General features: G+C 41.6%; 1 protein-coding gene across 3 annotated transcripts in view; it reads left to right on the top strand.

Moving 5' to 3' along the window:
* Positions 1 to 17,498, top strand: part of C2H1orf21 (chromosome 2 C1orf21 homolog) — a 224,304-nt gene that overhangs the window by 65,937 nt on the left and 140,869 nt on the right. For all 3 annotated transcript variants that reach the window (XR_009537220.1, XR_009537221.1, XM_060131782.1), the window contains exon 2: positions 12,884 to 13,102. Coding sequence is in view for 1 of the 3 variants with exons in the window: in XM_060131782.1 (XP_059987765.1) it covers positions 13,009 to 13,102 (94 nt within the window). In the remaining 2 variants the exon portion in view is untranslated. The remainder of the gene's footprint in view (positions 1 to 12,883; positions 13,103 to 17,498) is intronic.

The raw sequence follows: 17,498 nt of genomic DNA, 5'->3' as shown, positions 1-17,498 counted from the left end.
CTTGGAGAGTGTTAATGCCAAGAGGTGCTGGCCAGGTTGTCTGGATGCTGAGCTATGGTCTCCTGTTGGTGGGCCCCAGTCGGGTCCTACCAGGCTTGTCCCTCTGGTCTCTTTCTCTAAGTACCTTGTGTTGGACAAGCGGGAAGGAACACCATGTTCAGTAATTACGCTACTTCAAATGGGGAACATTTGGGCTGATTTCAAATAACTGTTTTAGAGTAGACTGCAAATTTTGGTAACATTTACAAGGTCCTAATAACTCATAACCTGTAATCCTAGATGTTCCTCAATAGCTTTTCAATGGCTGAAGATGAACGTCAAGGCCAGGGAAAAGCTTCTTACCCTCCCTTTATGTGTTTGTGGTCTCAAACCCCACTAAACATCACCGAAACCATGGTAGGTATGTGGAAAGACTGCCCAGTGCAGAGTCAGGAATGAACTCGTCAGGAGCAGAACAGCATCTGCTGGTACATTAGGGAGGAGTGGTTATTCCTCACCTGATTTTGCTTTGTCCTCCTAGGTCTGTTTTCTCTCAGCTTCTTACCGTTTGTTTTCTTTAAGTAGATGATCACACAGAATGCGTTTTTTGACTGAGCTGTACAAAATCGATGAAGTTCCCAAAAGTCCTATGCATTTCTTGAGAGCAGCATGAGAACTGAAGTGCTTTTTTTCGTTTTGTTTTTTAAAGGGACATTGATTTGTGCTACCTGAAAATGGTTATTTATACTTTCAATTTGTTTGGCCCTCTGAGGACATCGTCCTTAAAAAGTTCCTTGTCATGGAAAGCTTAGCAAAGATTTAAATTTCAGCAAAAACAAAACCAAACCCTTGATTTTTCAGATGGTTGAGTTTTAGAAGCGCGGCTCTAGACTCTAACTGACAGTCAGGACATGCACAGTCAAGGTTGGCTGACTTATCCATTTTGGAATCTCTGGTCCCTAGTGAAATGTTGAGAACTAAACAAGTTACCAAAAAATGGTTGTTGAAATAAATAAATAGCACAGTTTTCTTGGGCAGATTAGGGACAAGTATACAAGTGCCAGATGCTTCCAAGATTCCATTATACTAGTATAATATTACATATAACTCCCTTCCTATCTTTTTAGGGAGTATATACTGAACATAATTTTAAATTGTCTTTCATGGCTCAGATGACCATTTTTAACTATAGCTATTGGTGATACGCTAAAGAGGTCACTGACCACGCAGGTGACCTAGGACCTGAGGCGGAGGAGAGATAGATCCCTTCTTTTTTTTTGAATTTTATTTTCTTTTTTATACAGCAGGTCCTTATTAGTCATCCATTATATACACATCAGTGTACACATGTCAATCCCAATCGCCCAATTCATCACCTCCCCACCACTACCACTTTCCCCCATTGGTGTCCATACCTTTGTTCTCTACATCTGTGTCTCAATTTCTGCCCTGCAAACCAGTTCATCTGTACCATTTTTCTAGGTTCCACATATATGTGTTAATACATGATATTTGTTTTTCTCTTTCTGACTTACTTCACTCTGTATGACAGTCTCTAGATCCATCCACGTCTCTACAAATGACCCAATTTCAGTCCTTTTTATGGCTGAGTAATATTCCATTGTATATATGTACCACATCTTCTTTATCCATTCATCTGTCGATGGGCATTTAGGTTGTTTCCATGACCTGGCTATTGTAAATAGTGCTGCAATGAACATTGGGGTGCCTGTGTCTTTTTGAGTTATGGTTTTCTCTGGGTATATGCTCAGTGGTGGGATTGCTGGGTCATATGGTAATTCTATTTTTAGTTTTTTAAGGAACCTCCATTCCCACCAACAGTGCAAGAGGGTTCCCTTTTCTCCACACCCTCTCCAGCATTTGTTGTTTGGAGATTTTCTGATGATGCCCATTCTAACTGGTGTGAGGTGATACCTCATTGTAGTTTTGATTTGCATTTCTCTAATAATTAGTGATGCTGAGTAGCTTTTCACGTGAGAGCTCCCTTCTTTAAGAGCCCCCCATGTCTCTTTGTGAAAAGAGGTTTCTAAGAGAATTCATCTGCTCACCATATATTGCAGACCTACTGTGTGCCTGACCTGTGCCAGAGGAAATCTAGAGAGGAATAATTAGGACATGGTCATGACCTTGGAAATCTGTCTGGTGAAGGACACAGACACATAAACACCTAAGAGTGGAAGATGTGAGTGGCACAGTCATCCAGGCTGTGACAAAGTGTGGGAGAGCTCACTGACCTTCGATTTGTCTGCACACAGCGGCCTCTGCCTTCACAGCCCTGGCATGTCCACACACAGGCTGGCCTGCCCACCCCCAGTGCTGCAGAAACAACGGCACTGCTCAGGGCTCTCTGTGCAGGAGCTGCAGTGGGGCCATGAGCCTCTCCTGCTGCAGAGCTGCTGTTTCTTGGCTTCTGTCTGTATTCGGTCCTGCCTGCTTATCTTTGGTTTAGTTCCTAAGGAGAACTAAGCTGCCACAGTTTACCTCTCATCTCTCTTTCCATCTCTTCTTTCTAGTCTCTTTTGCCTCTGCCCCTTTCTTCGTAAAGTTCATCACCATCCCATTAAGTCATGGTGATGGTGATGATAATGACAGTAACTATCATGTATTGATTTTTTTTACTAATTGCCAGGGGCTGTGCTAAGCACTTTACATATATCGTCTCATCTGCTCCCCTCAAAATTCATGCAGTCTTATCCCATCTTGTAAATGAGAACCCAAGGCCCTGTGAAGTCAATAACTTGCCCAAAGCCACACAACTCCTTTCCTTTACAAAATCACAAAATGCTGGAGGTAATCTTTGCATCTCTAGAATTTTGTGTGTGTGTGTGTGTGTGTGTGTGTGTGTGTGTGTGTGTGTGTGTAACAGAGGGAGACTGAGTCCTTCACCAACAAAGTGGTTTTATCTGTTTGCTTTCTCTACGTTTCTGGGCCACTTCCAGAAATTGAGCTGTTCTGGTTGGAACTTGAAGGTTCTAGCAGGCAGAATTTCAGATGGCCAAGGCTTTCCCTTAGGGACACTCATTTCAGTGAACAGCTCTCAGTCCAGCAGGCAAGTGATGGGTCATTGCTGACTTCCTCTCAGACCTGGGATTGTGTGGCCTGAGGCAGAGCACCGGGAGAAAGAAAGCACTGTTAGGCCAGACTTTGCAGCAGTCTCTGATGGATGAGTTCATTTGTTTTAGTAGGGAGGGGAAAAAAGGAGGAAAGGGGTTATTGTGAGAGGAAAGAGGAATGCACGTTTATATTTTGAGAGAAACACTTTTTCTAGTGTTCGCATCTCATCAAAGTGTTACTACATTGCTTCGTTCAAAGTTTTTATAATTCTGAGGATATTAAACATACATGTACTCAAATATTAGCACCAGAATCCACAAATAAAATAGCAGCAGGCTTTTCTTGTTTTTATACAATTCTCACGTTTGCTTCTAATGGTTAGTTTGGGTAATTTGTACCTTTTGTATCTGTTGGTCATATTTCTTTGTATCTACCACAGTAACCAGTTTAAGGCTGAGATACAAGTTTCTGCATTAAGTTTAGAGATTGAATTGAATCAGAAATGTGGACTACAGTAGCCTTGTATAAAAGTTGAGTCTTTGTAATTCAGTAAGGAAAACATCCCATGTCTTTTTTCCAGTGTGTGCATCAGACAAAGGTCAGTGGCATTCAACCCTTGTCCTTAGCACCACGAAAGTAACATCCAGATTTCCAAGGGATTAATCCAGCTGCAGTTCTGTTCTAGTTTATGTTGTTAAAGGGGATCAGCTGCTCAAGACTGACGTGACATCTGTTTCACTGTCCTCCTCCTCGGTAAATGAGGGTCTCTTACCCGAGGGTCTCTTTCCAAGGGTCTGCTAAGAGTAGCACATTTGCTGGATGTTACTACATTTCTTGTTGCATAAAATAAAGCTGAGACAAGCACTAATTTAATTAGCTTGAGATATCCTATGACTTTGAAGAACATCTCTGATCCCTATTTTCCTTGCCATGTCCATTAGTCATTGGAACTTTATTTTACTTTACTTTACTATGTTTATGATCTGTTAGCCGTTTCTGAATGCTGGCCCTTCAAAGGCAAGGAATCGTTATCTGTTCTTCACAATGCATTTCAACACACAGGTCGCCCAGGATGTCCTTCATTGGCCATTCAGGAAGGATCATGACTTATCTGCTTAGATTAGAATCAAATTGTGCTTTTTTAAGTAACTCATACTTATTCTATTTACATGTTCTAGTCATTTCTTGATTTTTATTTTTTCCTTTCCAACTGTTTTCTCTCGTTTTCTCCAGGGCCACATATGGGGGCAAACTGATTCTACCCAGTGCTCCTGAAAAGCCATGAGTCTGATAGGTAATGCCAGGCACCTGGCAGAGCAGAGTATGCACAGAACATTACCTTGCATTTTATAAGTGCTTTGCGCAGCGTTTCATAATCTACCTAGATTTTCAAAACAATCCAAAAAAAGAAGGAAAACAGCCGTTACTACTAGGATACTGACAAGGAAATCACATGGATTTGTCCCAAGTGACATGCTGAACCAGCAGCACAGCTGTCAAAAGATCCTGGTCATGGGTGTCTTGGTACAGAAGATTCCCCACTGATGCAGGTTGGCAGCTTCCCGCAAATCCCCTTGGTATTCTGAGTCTTGGAGGTGGGAAAAGAAGGAGAACTCAAAAAGTCCATGAATAGCCGCCATTGGCCTTGATCACAGAGGAGCAAATCCAGAAACGGCCTAATTCTTCTGCATAGGTTCACCCTGGTGTGGATGGGTGGCTTTAATCAAGATCTGGTATTTTCGTCTCTTGCCTTCACAGAAGTAGTGTCAGCCATGCATGAACTGTGTGAACACATATAGGTAATACAAGAATAGAGTTTTCCGCTACAGGGTAAAGGCACCAAACTCCTAAGTCCTTAGCTGAAGAACAATTATTCCACAAGCTTTTTCTATCCAGCTCTCTATAAGAAACATTTAAAATTTTTATTTTTATCCATTAAAGGCAGAATAGAAAAGAGGAAATAAGAGAGCTAAGCCTTGTTCATTTTTTCACTTGATACACAATTGAAATCAACACCCTTGGGCCAAAACATAATAAATCTTTAGACCTCATAGGGCTTCCTGAAATATTTTGGGAAAAAAAAATTTGCAAGTATATCCTAATTGGGTAAGTGCTGAAACAAAGTTTCTAAATAAACCGAGTCTAGGTGAGAAATGGCCTTTTTATAAGTGGTAATTTCATCCTCAGCATCACTTGGACATAAGTTCAGGTAGGTCATAGAATAAAAGGAAGAGGCTCAGGGCTTCCCTGGTGGCGCAGTGGTTGAGAGTCCGCCTGCCGATGCAGGGGACACGGGTTTGTGCTCCGGTCTGGGAAGATCCCACATGCCGCAGAGCGGCTGGGCCCGTGAGCCATGGCCGCTGAGCCTGTGCGTCCGGAGCCTGTGCTCTGCAAGGGGAGAGGCCACAACACTGAGAGGCCTGCGTACTGCAAAAAAAAAAAAAAAAAAAAAAAAAAAAAAATTGAAAAAGGAAGAGACTCAGAGAGAGGCAGCCCAGCCTTGGTACTGAGGCAGGCATGTAACCCTTGCGACCAGGGCTCAGCATCCCCACTCCCTTTCCAGTGCTCCTTCCACTTGTCGCCTTGTCTCCTTGTCCTCATACCTCACTGCGGAGACCCAACAAAAATGTATCATCTCGCATAGGACTTACTATTGTTATGTTTCGGAGAGACACCTCTGTACAATTATTACTTGTGGAAGTGAGCGTTTTCCCATAAAGAAAGCAGAAGCAGATATTCCTGTTTCTTTGGCGTTAATAGCATATTGTCAATTGTCATGCCACTAAATGAGTGTGATACGAGGAATAAATATCTTCTGTGATGCCAGCAATTGCTGGGTGATAGGAAGATTTGACTTTTCCAGAGTATCCTCACGTCAAATGTGACATCTCTTTGTGTATTATCTTTAACATGCACAATGAAATGTGAAATGGTGTTAACAGTAGCCCAAGGATACCAAAGCTTCAAGATTAGGAATCACTTTCAGGCTGTCTTTCTTCTTCCCCCCAGTGGGCTGCTGTATTAACACTCATTACAGCGAAGCAGAACAGATGGGCAAACAGACTGATTAGTTATTTATATGTATATATTTTTCTTTGTGAAGCTTAGATGTTGGCTCTTTCTTCAATAAAAGAAAGGAATTTTTAGATGTTGCCTTGTCTTGATTTCCCTTTTTAATCAAAAGAAGAAAGGGGGTACTTTGCTCCTGATCTAATAATAATGTGCCTATTATCCTTTTCTTAACTGCTGACTTCATAGCTCTCTGTACCCATTGCAATCAGAATTCGATTTTCTCCAACCCTCCAAGCTGCATGTGGTGTCTTCGTGTTCTTTCTGGCCTAGGATTTCTTTATGGAGTTTATCACTTTTAATTCATTTTTCGGAAGTGTCCTTCTTGACAAGGAAACTGTCTATAGTTTTTTTTGCTTTTCCATCCAAAATTAAAAAATACATGATTAATTGGTGGAAAGTGAAATTATCCATAATATTACATAAATAGAAATATTTTCCATAGCCTTTTTTAAGAAGGTCAGATATTGCTTTGATTTTTCTTAAAACAGATTTTGCATATTTTATTCCTTCCCAATTTTATAAAAGTAGGTTTTTTGATGAAATTATGCTTCCAGTTCAAAAAGTTAAGGTAAAGAAAAAAGCCATCCACAATTCCATTTCTGGATATATATATTCAAAGGAAATGAAATTATTATCTTGAAGAGATATCTGCACTCCCATGTTCATTGCAGCATTATTCACAGTAGTCAAGGTATGGAAACAAGTGTCCTTCAGTGAATGAATGGATCAAGAAAATGTGAGACAACACACACACACACAGAGGAATATTATGCAGCCTGATTATGAAAGAAATCCTGCCATTCCCAACTGTATGGATGAACCTGGAAGGAATTAAGCTAAGTGAAATAAGCTAGACAGAATCTTATATGTAGAATCTTAAAAATAAAAAAGTCAAACTTACGGAAACAGAGAGTAGAATTGTGGTCACCAGAGGCTGGGGAGTGGGAAAAATAGGCAGAGGCTGGTAAATGGGTACAAACTTTTAGTTATAAGATGAATAAGGTCTGAGGTATAACATGGTGACTGTAGTTGATAACACTGTATTGTATAATTGAAAGTTGCTAAAAGAATAGAACTTGTGGATGCATCAAAAAAAAAAAGTAAATATGTGAAGGGATACATGTATTAATTAACTTGGTGGGAATCCTTTCACAATGTATATAGTATATTGAATCATCCTGTTGAATATAGTATATTGCAGTTTTGTCAGTTATTCCTCAATAAAGCTGAAACAATAAAAAGAAACCCATCTGCACTGGAAAAAAAGAAAAAAGCCATCATAAATCCATAATCTTTTCTTATAAAAGGGTAAATGTATCACACATATATAACATGCATAAAAAAGTAATGGACTTACTTGTATACAGAAAAGAACATCCTCAGGTTATAATGTGAAGTGTCCTGGAACAATAATTCCCCTTAGGATATCTAAAATAGTCTGCAGAGTCTTGAGGCATAGTGTAAGGAGAGGAGGGATAAACGTGCACAGTTGAAGGTTTTTTAGTCTTTTGGAAAAATTTTGAATTGGATTTACAGATGTGCTAATGTATTTTATCAAAGCAAGAAAATTATTCTATAAAGATGGCACTGTATGAGGTTAATGCATAGCATTATGAAGGGACTACAGCTTCTAATTTCATGATATAGGATAATATAGCCACTTGGGGAGATTTTTACACAAAGCCGTGGGCTATTAATTGGAGCCCGTGTTTTTGAGGTGCCCAGTGATCCTATCATATAGATTATTTAGTTTTAAAAAATCATCCTCAGTGGGACTTGGTATTAGAAGATTCCATCAAACATCAAAGAGATGCTTCAGTTTAATTCTCACACTGTGATCTGTGACTTCAGAAATAGCATGCTGTTAATAACAATATGTGAGAACGAGACTCAGATCTTCTTGTTGCTTTCGGTCTCTGCATGCTCATTTGCACCCTCAGTTATCTCTCTAAGTGGGCTGGTATCAGGGAGGTGAATGAATAGATGTTGTGGGAGTTGGGAGAGAAAAGCTGAGCAAAACTAATGGAAAAATGGAAGCTAAAAAAATATGCTCGAATTTATGTGAAGGATAGTAGAAACTGAAGGGAAACTTGCTTGAGCAGATGATGGTGGCAGTAATTAGGGGTACATTTCTGAAGGTCTCCTCAATTTGAGGTCTCAGTTAGATTGAGGTTAGTTAAGAGAATTTTCAGTAGAAATGAAACCTTGACATTACATCAGGCTATAAAAGAGATGCAGTTCAGAAGTGTTTTAATGATGTTTATTCAGCTATGTTCGGGACTCAAACTCAACCTTTCTTGACATTCCCAATCTCGAGGCTGAATCAGGTGCCTGTGGGGTGAACTACCCTGTCATCCTATATTTATCCAGCAGTTGCTGTACCACATTGTTGTGAAACTGGTCTTTCTCACGATCACCTTTCTCTGAGTGTTCATATTCTATGGGGATGGTTGGGGAGGACACTGTATCTTGTCCTGTTTATCTCTATATACCCAGTGTCTGCCAAAAACGTGTCTGTCGGTTTAGTAGTTTCCAATAAATATCTGTTGATTAAATGAATGAATGGATGGACAATTGTTTATGTGCAGAATCCAAATGACATAGTAAAAAACTTTCCCCAGTGACCAATGGTTAATTTTGAGTGTTGGAGATCCTCTGCCTCTCAGATAACTTCATAATTATCTCCTTCGAAATGGGCAAAATATTAAAATATATTTCTGTCAAGGTTGTAAAACTTGAAAACCTCACTCTTAAAATTAACTTACTGCTATAAAATACATAATGTGTGTGTTTCAAAAACAAAACCCGCACCTAATTGTGATTTGGAGAGAACTCACATTGAGTGATAGTGCTTTTTTTTTTTTTTTTTTTTTTTTTGTGGTATGTGGGCCTCTCACTGTTGTGGCCTCTCCCGTCGCGGAGCACAGGCTCCAGACATGCAGGCTCAGTGGCCATGGCTGACGGGCCCAGCCTCTCCGCGGCATGTGGGATCTTCCCGGAAGGGGGCACGAACCCGTGTCCCCTGCATCGGCAGGCGGACTCTCAACCACTGCGCCACCAGGGAAGCCCCGAGTGATAGTGCTTTTTAAAAAATATAATTAAATGAAGACTTCTCAAGTCATCACTTGAATTGGATGTGTCTAATTAGAATCGCGTCTAATCTGCTTATTAACATGCCTCTCACTTCCATGCCTGAATAATAGAGAAGTCCTTTGAAAAGGTTTTTTATGTTTTATTTTTGTTTGCCTGCTGCAGTGTGTTTGATTTTCATGTGACTTCAACTTTTTTTTAATTCAAGTAAGATTTGTTGCTACAAACGGAACTTCTAAAACAGAAGAAACAGCGCACAGTGCTTTTCGGGAATAGCAAAGAGTAATTCACGTCTTTGATTCTTACATTAACTTCTTGGGTAGATTGTGAGGCTGTCAGCGTGAAATAGGAATGAGGAACAGAAAAGGAAGAGGACTCCCAGAGAGGAGGGTTGTAAACTGTCTCGGATTTCTACTGTCCTTCTGGATTTTGCTAGGGTTTCCCACTCTCCTTCCTGTTTTTACTTTGTTTATTCTGAAGAGGCGGCAACAGACTGGGAGGGGAGGCGAGGTTTCCCCTCTCACTTCGGGTTGCTCTGCGGTGTACTATGTACGTGTGAGGTGGTTTTCCCACATTCCTTTTTTTTTTTTTTTTTTTTTTTTTGCTGTACGCGGGCCTCTCACCGTTGCGGCCTCTCCCGTTGCGGAGCACAGGCTCCGGACATGGCTCACGGGCCCAGCCGCTCCGCGGCATGTGGGATCCTCCCGGACCGGGGCACGAACCCATGTCCCCTGCATTGGCAGGCGGACTCTCAACCACTGCGCCACCAGGGAAGCCCCCCCACATTCCTTTTTGAAAAGTAAGGAATTCATTCTGGGAGCCCACACCTGTCACCTTACGTGGTGATGCTGAAAGGGAACGAGGGAGATGGGCCACGCGGCAGCAGCAACAACCCTTAGCAGCCACCTGCTTACAGAGGAGTTTTCTCCCTTCTGCCTTTAGAACTGATTCCTGTCTCCTATCCTTCTTGTCTCATATTTCAGCGCTGTTTCTTTAAAAACTGTGGTAGGTCGACAGAGTGGATATCAGCACTACTAATTTAATGTCTCTCAAAGTGTGCTCAAATTTGGATCAAATGGACTTCCTACATCTTAGGAGGTTTTATAGTTTATCTTTAAAGTTGGATAAAGTTAGCAAGGCCTCCTCCAGGGCCATCACAAGCATCAGCAGTGCAGTCCTCTTCCCTGCCCCGCCCCGACCTTGACCCCTCTGAACACACACACACACACACACACACACACACACACACACACACACACACACACACACACACACACACACACACACACACACACACACACACACACACACACACACACACACACACACACACACACACACACGCCACGCACTTCCAAGTTCCAGTGTCTTAGCTCGGGCAGTTCTTCACATCTGGATGATGGTACTGTCCTTTCAGCCTGGCAAGTTTCTACCAAACGTTAAGACCCTACAGAATATCACTTCTTTTAATTCCTGCCTTTTCCCAGTCATCATTAATTCAAGCATTAATCTGCTTCCTTGAATTCTACATTGCCATAGATTCCTGTGAATCATTTATCGTGGCACTTAATACACTGTATTGTGTAGGTTAAAAAAAAAAGTCAGCACATCTCCCCCATCTGGCCCGGGAGCTCTATAGACGAATATGAGTAGACCATCAGTGGAAATACTGTAGCTTTAATGACATTGCTGCTAACTATCATCAGAAGAGTTGTGTGTGTGTTTTCCATATAGCTTTAAAAAAGGGAAGATGTGTTAACATGAGGTTACCTAATAGTGTTGAGAAACTGATAAGCATTAACTAGGAAAAAAATCATCCTTGTTTGTAAAACATTATCAACTAACCCTATACTTTCTGTTAATGATTTTATATAACCAGTGATAGAAACTAGTCTGGAGAACTATACAAAGACATGGTTAGTATTATAGCCATTGAGTTGATGTTGAAATTTGTATTTGCTTGGCTTGATGTAAGATCATTACCTGTGTTATCTAAGTTCATTTATTAGATTGATTTAGAATTATCTGTTAGTACGGGGCTAATTTGAAAATTTCCCTTTGCTGAGATTAGGTGGCTTAAATGATAGAATTTCTCTGTCCATAGATGTGGTCAATGCTCTAGGAAGGAGGGCTTAGGGGAACCAATTTTGTTGGAAGAGAAAACTTGCAGCTTCCTTTGGGTAGCACTGTTCTTGACACTGAGAAACGTCAGTTGTTCCTAAAGCGGAGAGGAGAGTAGTGGAGTATGGGTGCTGATGTGAAGGGTAAGGGCCTGTGTTACAGTGGGATGGATGGAGATGAAGGCATCGGTAGATGTTTCAAAGTGAACATCTACAAGACTGGAATGGCTTGATAAGGATGATGAAAAAATAAATAAAAATGAGCAACCTGAGCATGACACACCTTGAGAATTTGGATGGTGACCTTGAGTGGGGCAGGGGAAGGTAAATTCACTCCAGTTAACTAGGGGATTATCTCCTTTGTGGTTTATCCATAAATGCGCTTGCAGCCTTTAGTAGAGGTCAAACAGAGGCATAAAGGCTCTGAAAGAGGTGGACGAGCACCTCCTTTTCTTCCCTTCATATTCCTACATCTGCTCAGTCCTTAAAGCATTCAGCTAACTAAGCAGAAAATTGACAAAAAGTACATTCAAGTCCTTTCCCCCATCTCCTTCCTTCCCAAACAGTATCGCCTCAAGTAAAATAAAGTATTGAATCATTTATGGAACCCACTGGAAATGCTAGCCCATGTTCCAACCCACCTCCTCCTGGCAAAATCTGAGGAGCTAGGAGGAGCTGGCCTGTGTGCAGGACAGGATGAGGAGGTTGGAGGACTTTTTCCAGCCTCTGGAACTCGATGGATCTCATCAATGTCCTTTCCTCCCTCTGAAGCTTTTTGAGATTCCGGAACATTAGCAAACCTATATAGCCCATTAAGTTTGTGTGTGGCAAGTAGGAGTGCTCAAATATTTATTTGAATAAATAAATAGAAATTGTTTAGCTCCTCAAAAAGTCCAGCCACACCTAGAGTCTGTCATACAGAGTGAAGTAAATAAGCAAGAGAAAAACAAATACCGTATGCTAACACATATATATGGAATCTAAAAAAAAAAAAGGTTCTGAAGAACCTAGGGGCAGGACAGGAATAAAGATGCCGACATAGAGAATGGACTTGAGGACACGGGGAGGGGGAAGGTTAAGCTGGGACAAAGTGAGAGTGGCATGGGCATATATACACTACCGAATGTAAAATCGATAGCTAATGGGAAGCAGTCGCATAGCACAGGGAGATCAGTTCGGTGCTTTGTGACCACCTAGAGGGGTGGGATAGGGAGAGTGGGAGGGAGACGCAAGAGGGAGGGGATATGGGGATATACGTATACATATAGCCGATTCACTTTGTCATACAGCAGAAACTAACACAACATTGTAAAGCAATTATGTTCCAATAAAGATTAAAAAAAAAAAAGTCCAACCACGTGTTGTGCAGGGCACAGGCTTTCTGACCTTGCTTTTCAAGTGGGGGTCAGATGAGAGTGACCCGTGCTGCATTTCCTTCTTCAGCGCCTGGTCGCACCCCAGTCCAGCGGGGTCGGGTGGGAATCACCACGGAGACTGAGACACTGGCTTCGTGTCCCACATTCTGATCTAGCGCTCTCTTCTTGCAGGTGCGCACATTTTGACCGACTCAGCAAGAAGGTGGATTTTCCTTGTGTCTAAAGAGAAGAAAATGTCCCCGTGTCTGTAGAGATGCTTTGCAGTTCAGCCCGGCTGAAGCTGACCGAATGAGACTATGGGCTGTGCCTCTGCGAAGCATGTTGCCACTGTTCAAAATGAAGAGGAAGCCCAGAAAGGGAAGAACTACCAGAATGGAGACGTGTTTGGTGGTAAGTGCAGTTGAGTTTCATCCTTGGCCCCTCCATCCAGGCCTTTCATGTGAACAATTGCAGTGTTCCTGTGTTCTGTTTGCCGGGGGGCGGGGTGGGGTGCAGGGGTGATGGGGGTTGTGGGTAGAGGGCTGATGAGAGATGATAAAAATCAAGGCAGATCTTTTACATTGGACAGTTTTCATCATAATTTATACCTAGAAGACTTTGAGGAGGATCATGGAGGTTTTATGCAGAGCTCACATTTAAATCAAGCTTTGAAGAACTAATAGGACATAAACAGGTGCACGGGACAGTGGCCACAGGGTGTCCTGGTCCAGAACTGTAGGACTGAGCACATGGAGGTACAAAAGCGGGCAAGGATTTATAATGGAGGGAATGACATGTTTTTTGGAGTTTATTATAAGTTTATAAGGAATTACTCTTTCTGTGAATTAGAAATTCTCGGTTTCAAAAACACAATTACAGTGAACTTAGAAATCGTCTTTTAACCATCCTGTGATGATTCATAGTGACTTGAGACTATCTAGTGCAGAGGTCACAAACTACCAACCCATGGCCACATCTGGTTTACAAATATATTTTCTTTGGCCCCCAGAGAATTTTAAAATAAAAAAGCAAGGCGGCCTTTAAAAATCAGGATGTTTCACACAAAACCCCAAATTTCTTGAGAAGGTCTGACAACACTGATTTTCCATTTCCTTAGGAAACAGTTGGTGGAACGGGGTAGCAGTTGCTGGTTCAGTCCGAGTATGACCTCCAGTAAACGGCTGAGCCCTCCCTGTGAACGCACATCAGGCCCAGTTCACTCACTGACGTTCCATGCCTGGCCACTTACAGCCTTTTGAGTTTGCCTAACCTTGAGTTTGTCCTTTGGAAGATCAATGATTACCCTGATGCAGGGTGGCTATGGGTTTGTACAAAATTCCAGTTAGTCCAGGCAGATGAAGCAGTTTTTGCTGAATTACTTTAACAATAATACCCAAGACTTGACATTTTCATGGTACTTTTATTCATAAAAGCACCTCTACATCTCTTATTCAATAAAGAACCTCATTGCAATGATGTTTACATGTCAACAACTCAAGTTGCACTATTCAGTCTCTGTCAAGGAATTCTATTGCATTTCAATCTCTAGCTTTTGATCCATTGCATTGGTTGTTTCAGTCCCCTGGGGAAGAATTGGGAACAATGTGGAAGGGGTAATGCTCTGTTACAAGTGGACTCATGTATATGGACGGAGGAAGATTTCATTTTGGTTTGTTTTAAGGAGATGTATTTGTTGCCTGGAACAAATTTGCTTCTAGTGGTCACTACCAATAGAAACAAGAACTGTGGAGAAGAGGGACATATGAGCATCTTAATAAAGTAGAATCCAGCTCTTTGAAACCACACCTTCTGGGAAAACAGCTAATGGGAACTAGAGTCATTACTGTTACTCTCAAACACTTAACTTTTAAGAGGAAATAATCTAATATCAGGGATTTGTTTAAATTAACTTCTGTGTGAGGTTCTATGTCATTGTCATTTTTGTAATTAGAGCTACGACTTATGGAGCCTTCACCATATGTCAGACACCAAGAAGCATTTACATTCATTTTCATGTTGAATTTTCATAACAATCCTGTGAAATCTGTGCCATCTTAATTTTACAGATTTGGAAGCTGAGCACAGTGTGACTAACTGATCCAAAGTTACTCAGCTACTAAGCGGTAGAATCAGATGTCTCAGACTCCAAAGTCCAGATTTCTTTCTCAATGTCATTTCCTGCTGCCTCCCATCCGTCACTCATTCCTTAACGCGAAAAAGTATTCACTGGCCGGTACACGGTGTGTCAGACCCTTTGCTAAATGCCATGGAGGATACAGAGATAAACCTTGCTTTCTAGGAGTTCATAAGAGGATGAAGAAGTGTTATGAGGCAGAATAAGCCAAATACCAGAAAAGGAAAAGACATACACATCGTGATAAGAGTCAGAGGGTTGAGAGACTGCCTTAAAAGGTGGGATCAGAGCAGATTTCTTATAGAGGTGACAGCTGACCCTGGCCCTAAAGGACTGGAGAATCTAAACCTGTCGGATGAAGGGTGTAGGAAGGAACTAGATGGGGAAAGCCTAGACGTGATGTGACCCATATTCAAGAATTACAAGTAATCCAGTTCGAATGTAATATAAAATATAAGTGAGAGGGAATTGTGTACAAAACTAAGTTAGAGTTATTAAATTATGGAGAATGTGGAATACCAAATTACAATCTGTAGAAAGGTAACCTTAGATTTGTGAGAGCAAAAATTTAGTGATATTCAGTATATTGTATTAATATTTTGCTTGTCAGTGAGACTATCTAACCATTCATTTGCTAATATGGTTACAACTTTTATAGCTAAGAAGGCGTTCTGTTGTTCTAAAGTACCATGTGTAGTTTGCAAATGTTAGCATCTAATAAAGGAGTCTTGTATTAGTCAACTATTGCTGGGTAATAGCCTCAAGATCTTAGTGGCATTCAGCAATAATCATGTCTTTCTTGATCACGAGTTGCTTGGTCAGCTGGATTGGCTCAGCTCCGTGTCTCTCTCAGCTTCCTCCTGGGACCAGTAAGCCAAGGCGGGGGGCGGGTATGCTCTTCTTTTGCAAAAGGGTAAAATTATAAGTGATACACATGGTGCCTCTTAAGCTTAGGCTTAGACCTGGCATGCTGTCACTTGCACCCACATTTTACTAGCTAAATCAAGTCACATGAACAGGCTCAAAGACAAGGGGCAGAGAAGTCCATCTGACCACAGCACATTCATGGCAAGGGTATGGATGTAGAGAAGGGTCAAGAATTGGGGCTAATAATTCAGTCTACCCCATGCCTGCCCAGTCATTGCTGTCTGTGTGGCTCCATGCCATAAAGTGCACTCAAGGCCTCTGCCAGCTTCTCTTCATCCTCCTGGTACTCACACTGAAGTTTCATTCACTCCAGCATTTGTCATCTTGTTACTCTCTCTTACATCAGCATTTGCAGGTTTGTGGCATTGTGTTAGATAAAGCAGGAATACAGGGAGGGAGAGAGCTTCATGTACCAGTCCAGGGAGAGTTTTCCTAGCCCTACAGGGTTCTGGGAGTAGAATTGTCAGAATCCATTGTGAACGTCAGTACCAGTATCCTAGATGTTACTGAATGCTAGAGTTTGAATATGACAAGAGAAGGTCCTATCTGTTTCTCCACTTGAATTAGTTTGCAAGCAGAAGTCTACAAAATCCCAATAGAACCACAGATGGTCACAGATGAATGGTAGATCTGGCTCACTTTTCGCCATTTGATATCTTTTGTCACCCATTGTTTCAGTGATCTATTATCACATAGCAAAGGACTCCAAACTTAGCAGCACTGATTTATTATTTTTCCCAATTCTGTGGGGTGGCTAGGGTTCATCTGCTGTTTTTTTTTTTTTTTTTTTGCCTGGACTCAGCCATGCAGCTGCATTCAGCTGGGCGCTCAGCTGGTCTCGACTGACCACGATGGCTTCAGACCTCTCTCCCTCTGGGTAGTCAAATTTTCATGTGGCAGCTAGCTTCCAAGAGAGGAAGTAGAAGCTTCCAGGCCTCTTAAGACCTGGGTTTGAAAGTACAAGAATGTTATTTGTGCCGTGTTCTGTTGAGCAAAGCAAGTCACAAGACCAACCCAGAGTCAAGGGAGCACAAAGGCTCTCCGTCTGTTGAGTCTGTGCCTTTGGGAGGGGAAGAACTGCTGGGAGCTGTCTTTGGAGATGGGTTACCACACCCATTGACAGAGGCAATGAGAACTCATGACTGGATTGTATTCCAACCTGGACAGTTATGTTCTGCTTTCTAAATCACGCCTCTATTTTCCACCGAATAAAATGGCCTCATTCACTTTTCAAAAGCTTAATGCTTGAAAGACGTTATTACCACATGTTGTTGAAGAGTTGACCAAGTCTGTGAAAGGTGGCACATTTGGGGATAGCTCTGAAGTATATGTCTCTGAGTGTGTGTACACACACACATTCGATCCTTTTCCTAAAAGTGTTCATTTAATTTCATAGCTTCTAAGAACATGCTGGGAAGCGTTGATAAGCAGTGTGTTTTTACAAATAGTAATTTCCATTTGTATGAAGCATTCTGGTCTCTGTGATATTTTGGTTATTTAGGAGATGATGCCAAAAGCTCAGCTTCCCTCTACACCGGTGCTGAATTGAACCTCAGAGACATATTTTTGGGTGAAGTAGAAAAGGATAGCTTTATTACTTTGCCAGGCAAAGGGGGACACAGCGGGCTCCTGCCTCGGAAAACTATGTGTCCCCACTTGGAGAGGATAGTGAGAAGTTTTATTGTAATGGTTCAAAGAGGGCATGATGAGCTTGTGGACATTCTTCTGATGGGTTGGTGGTGAGGT

Source organism: Lagenorhynchus albirostris, chromosome 2 (assembly GCF_949774975.1).
Source record: "Lagenorhynchus albirostris chromosome 2, mLagAlb1.1, whole genome shotgun sequence".
In the NCBI taxonomy this organism is placed as follows: Eukaryota; Metazoa; Chordata; class Mammalia; order Artiodactyla; family Delphinidae; genus Lagenorhynchus; species Lagenorhynchus albirostris.
Note: the sequence above shows the minus strand (reverse complement) of the source record. Positions and strands in the feature narration are given on the sequence as shown.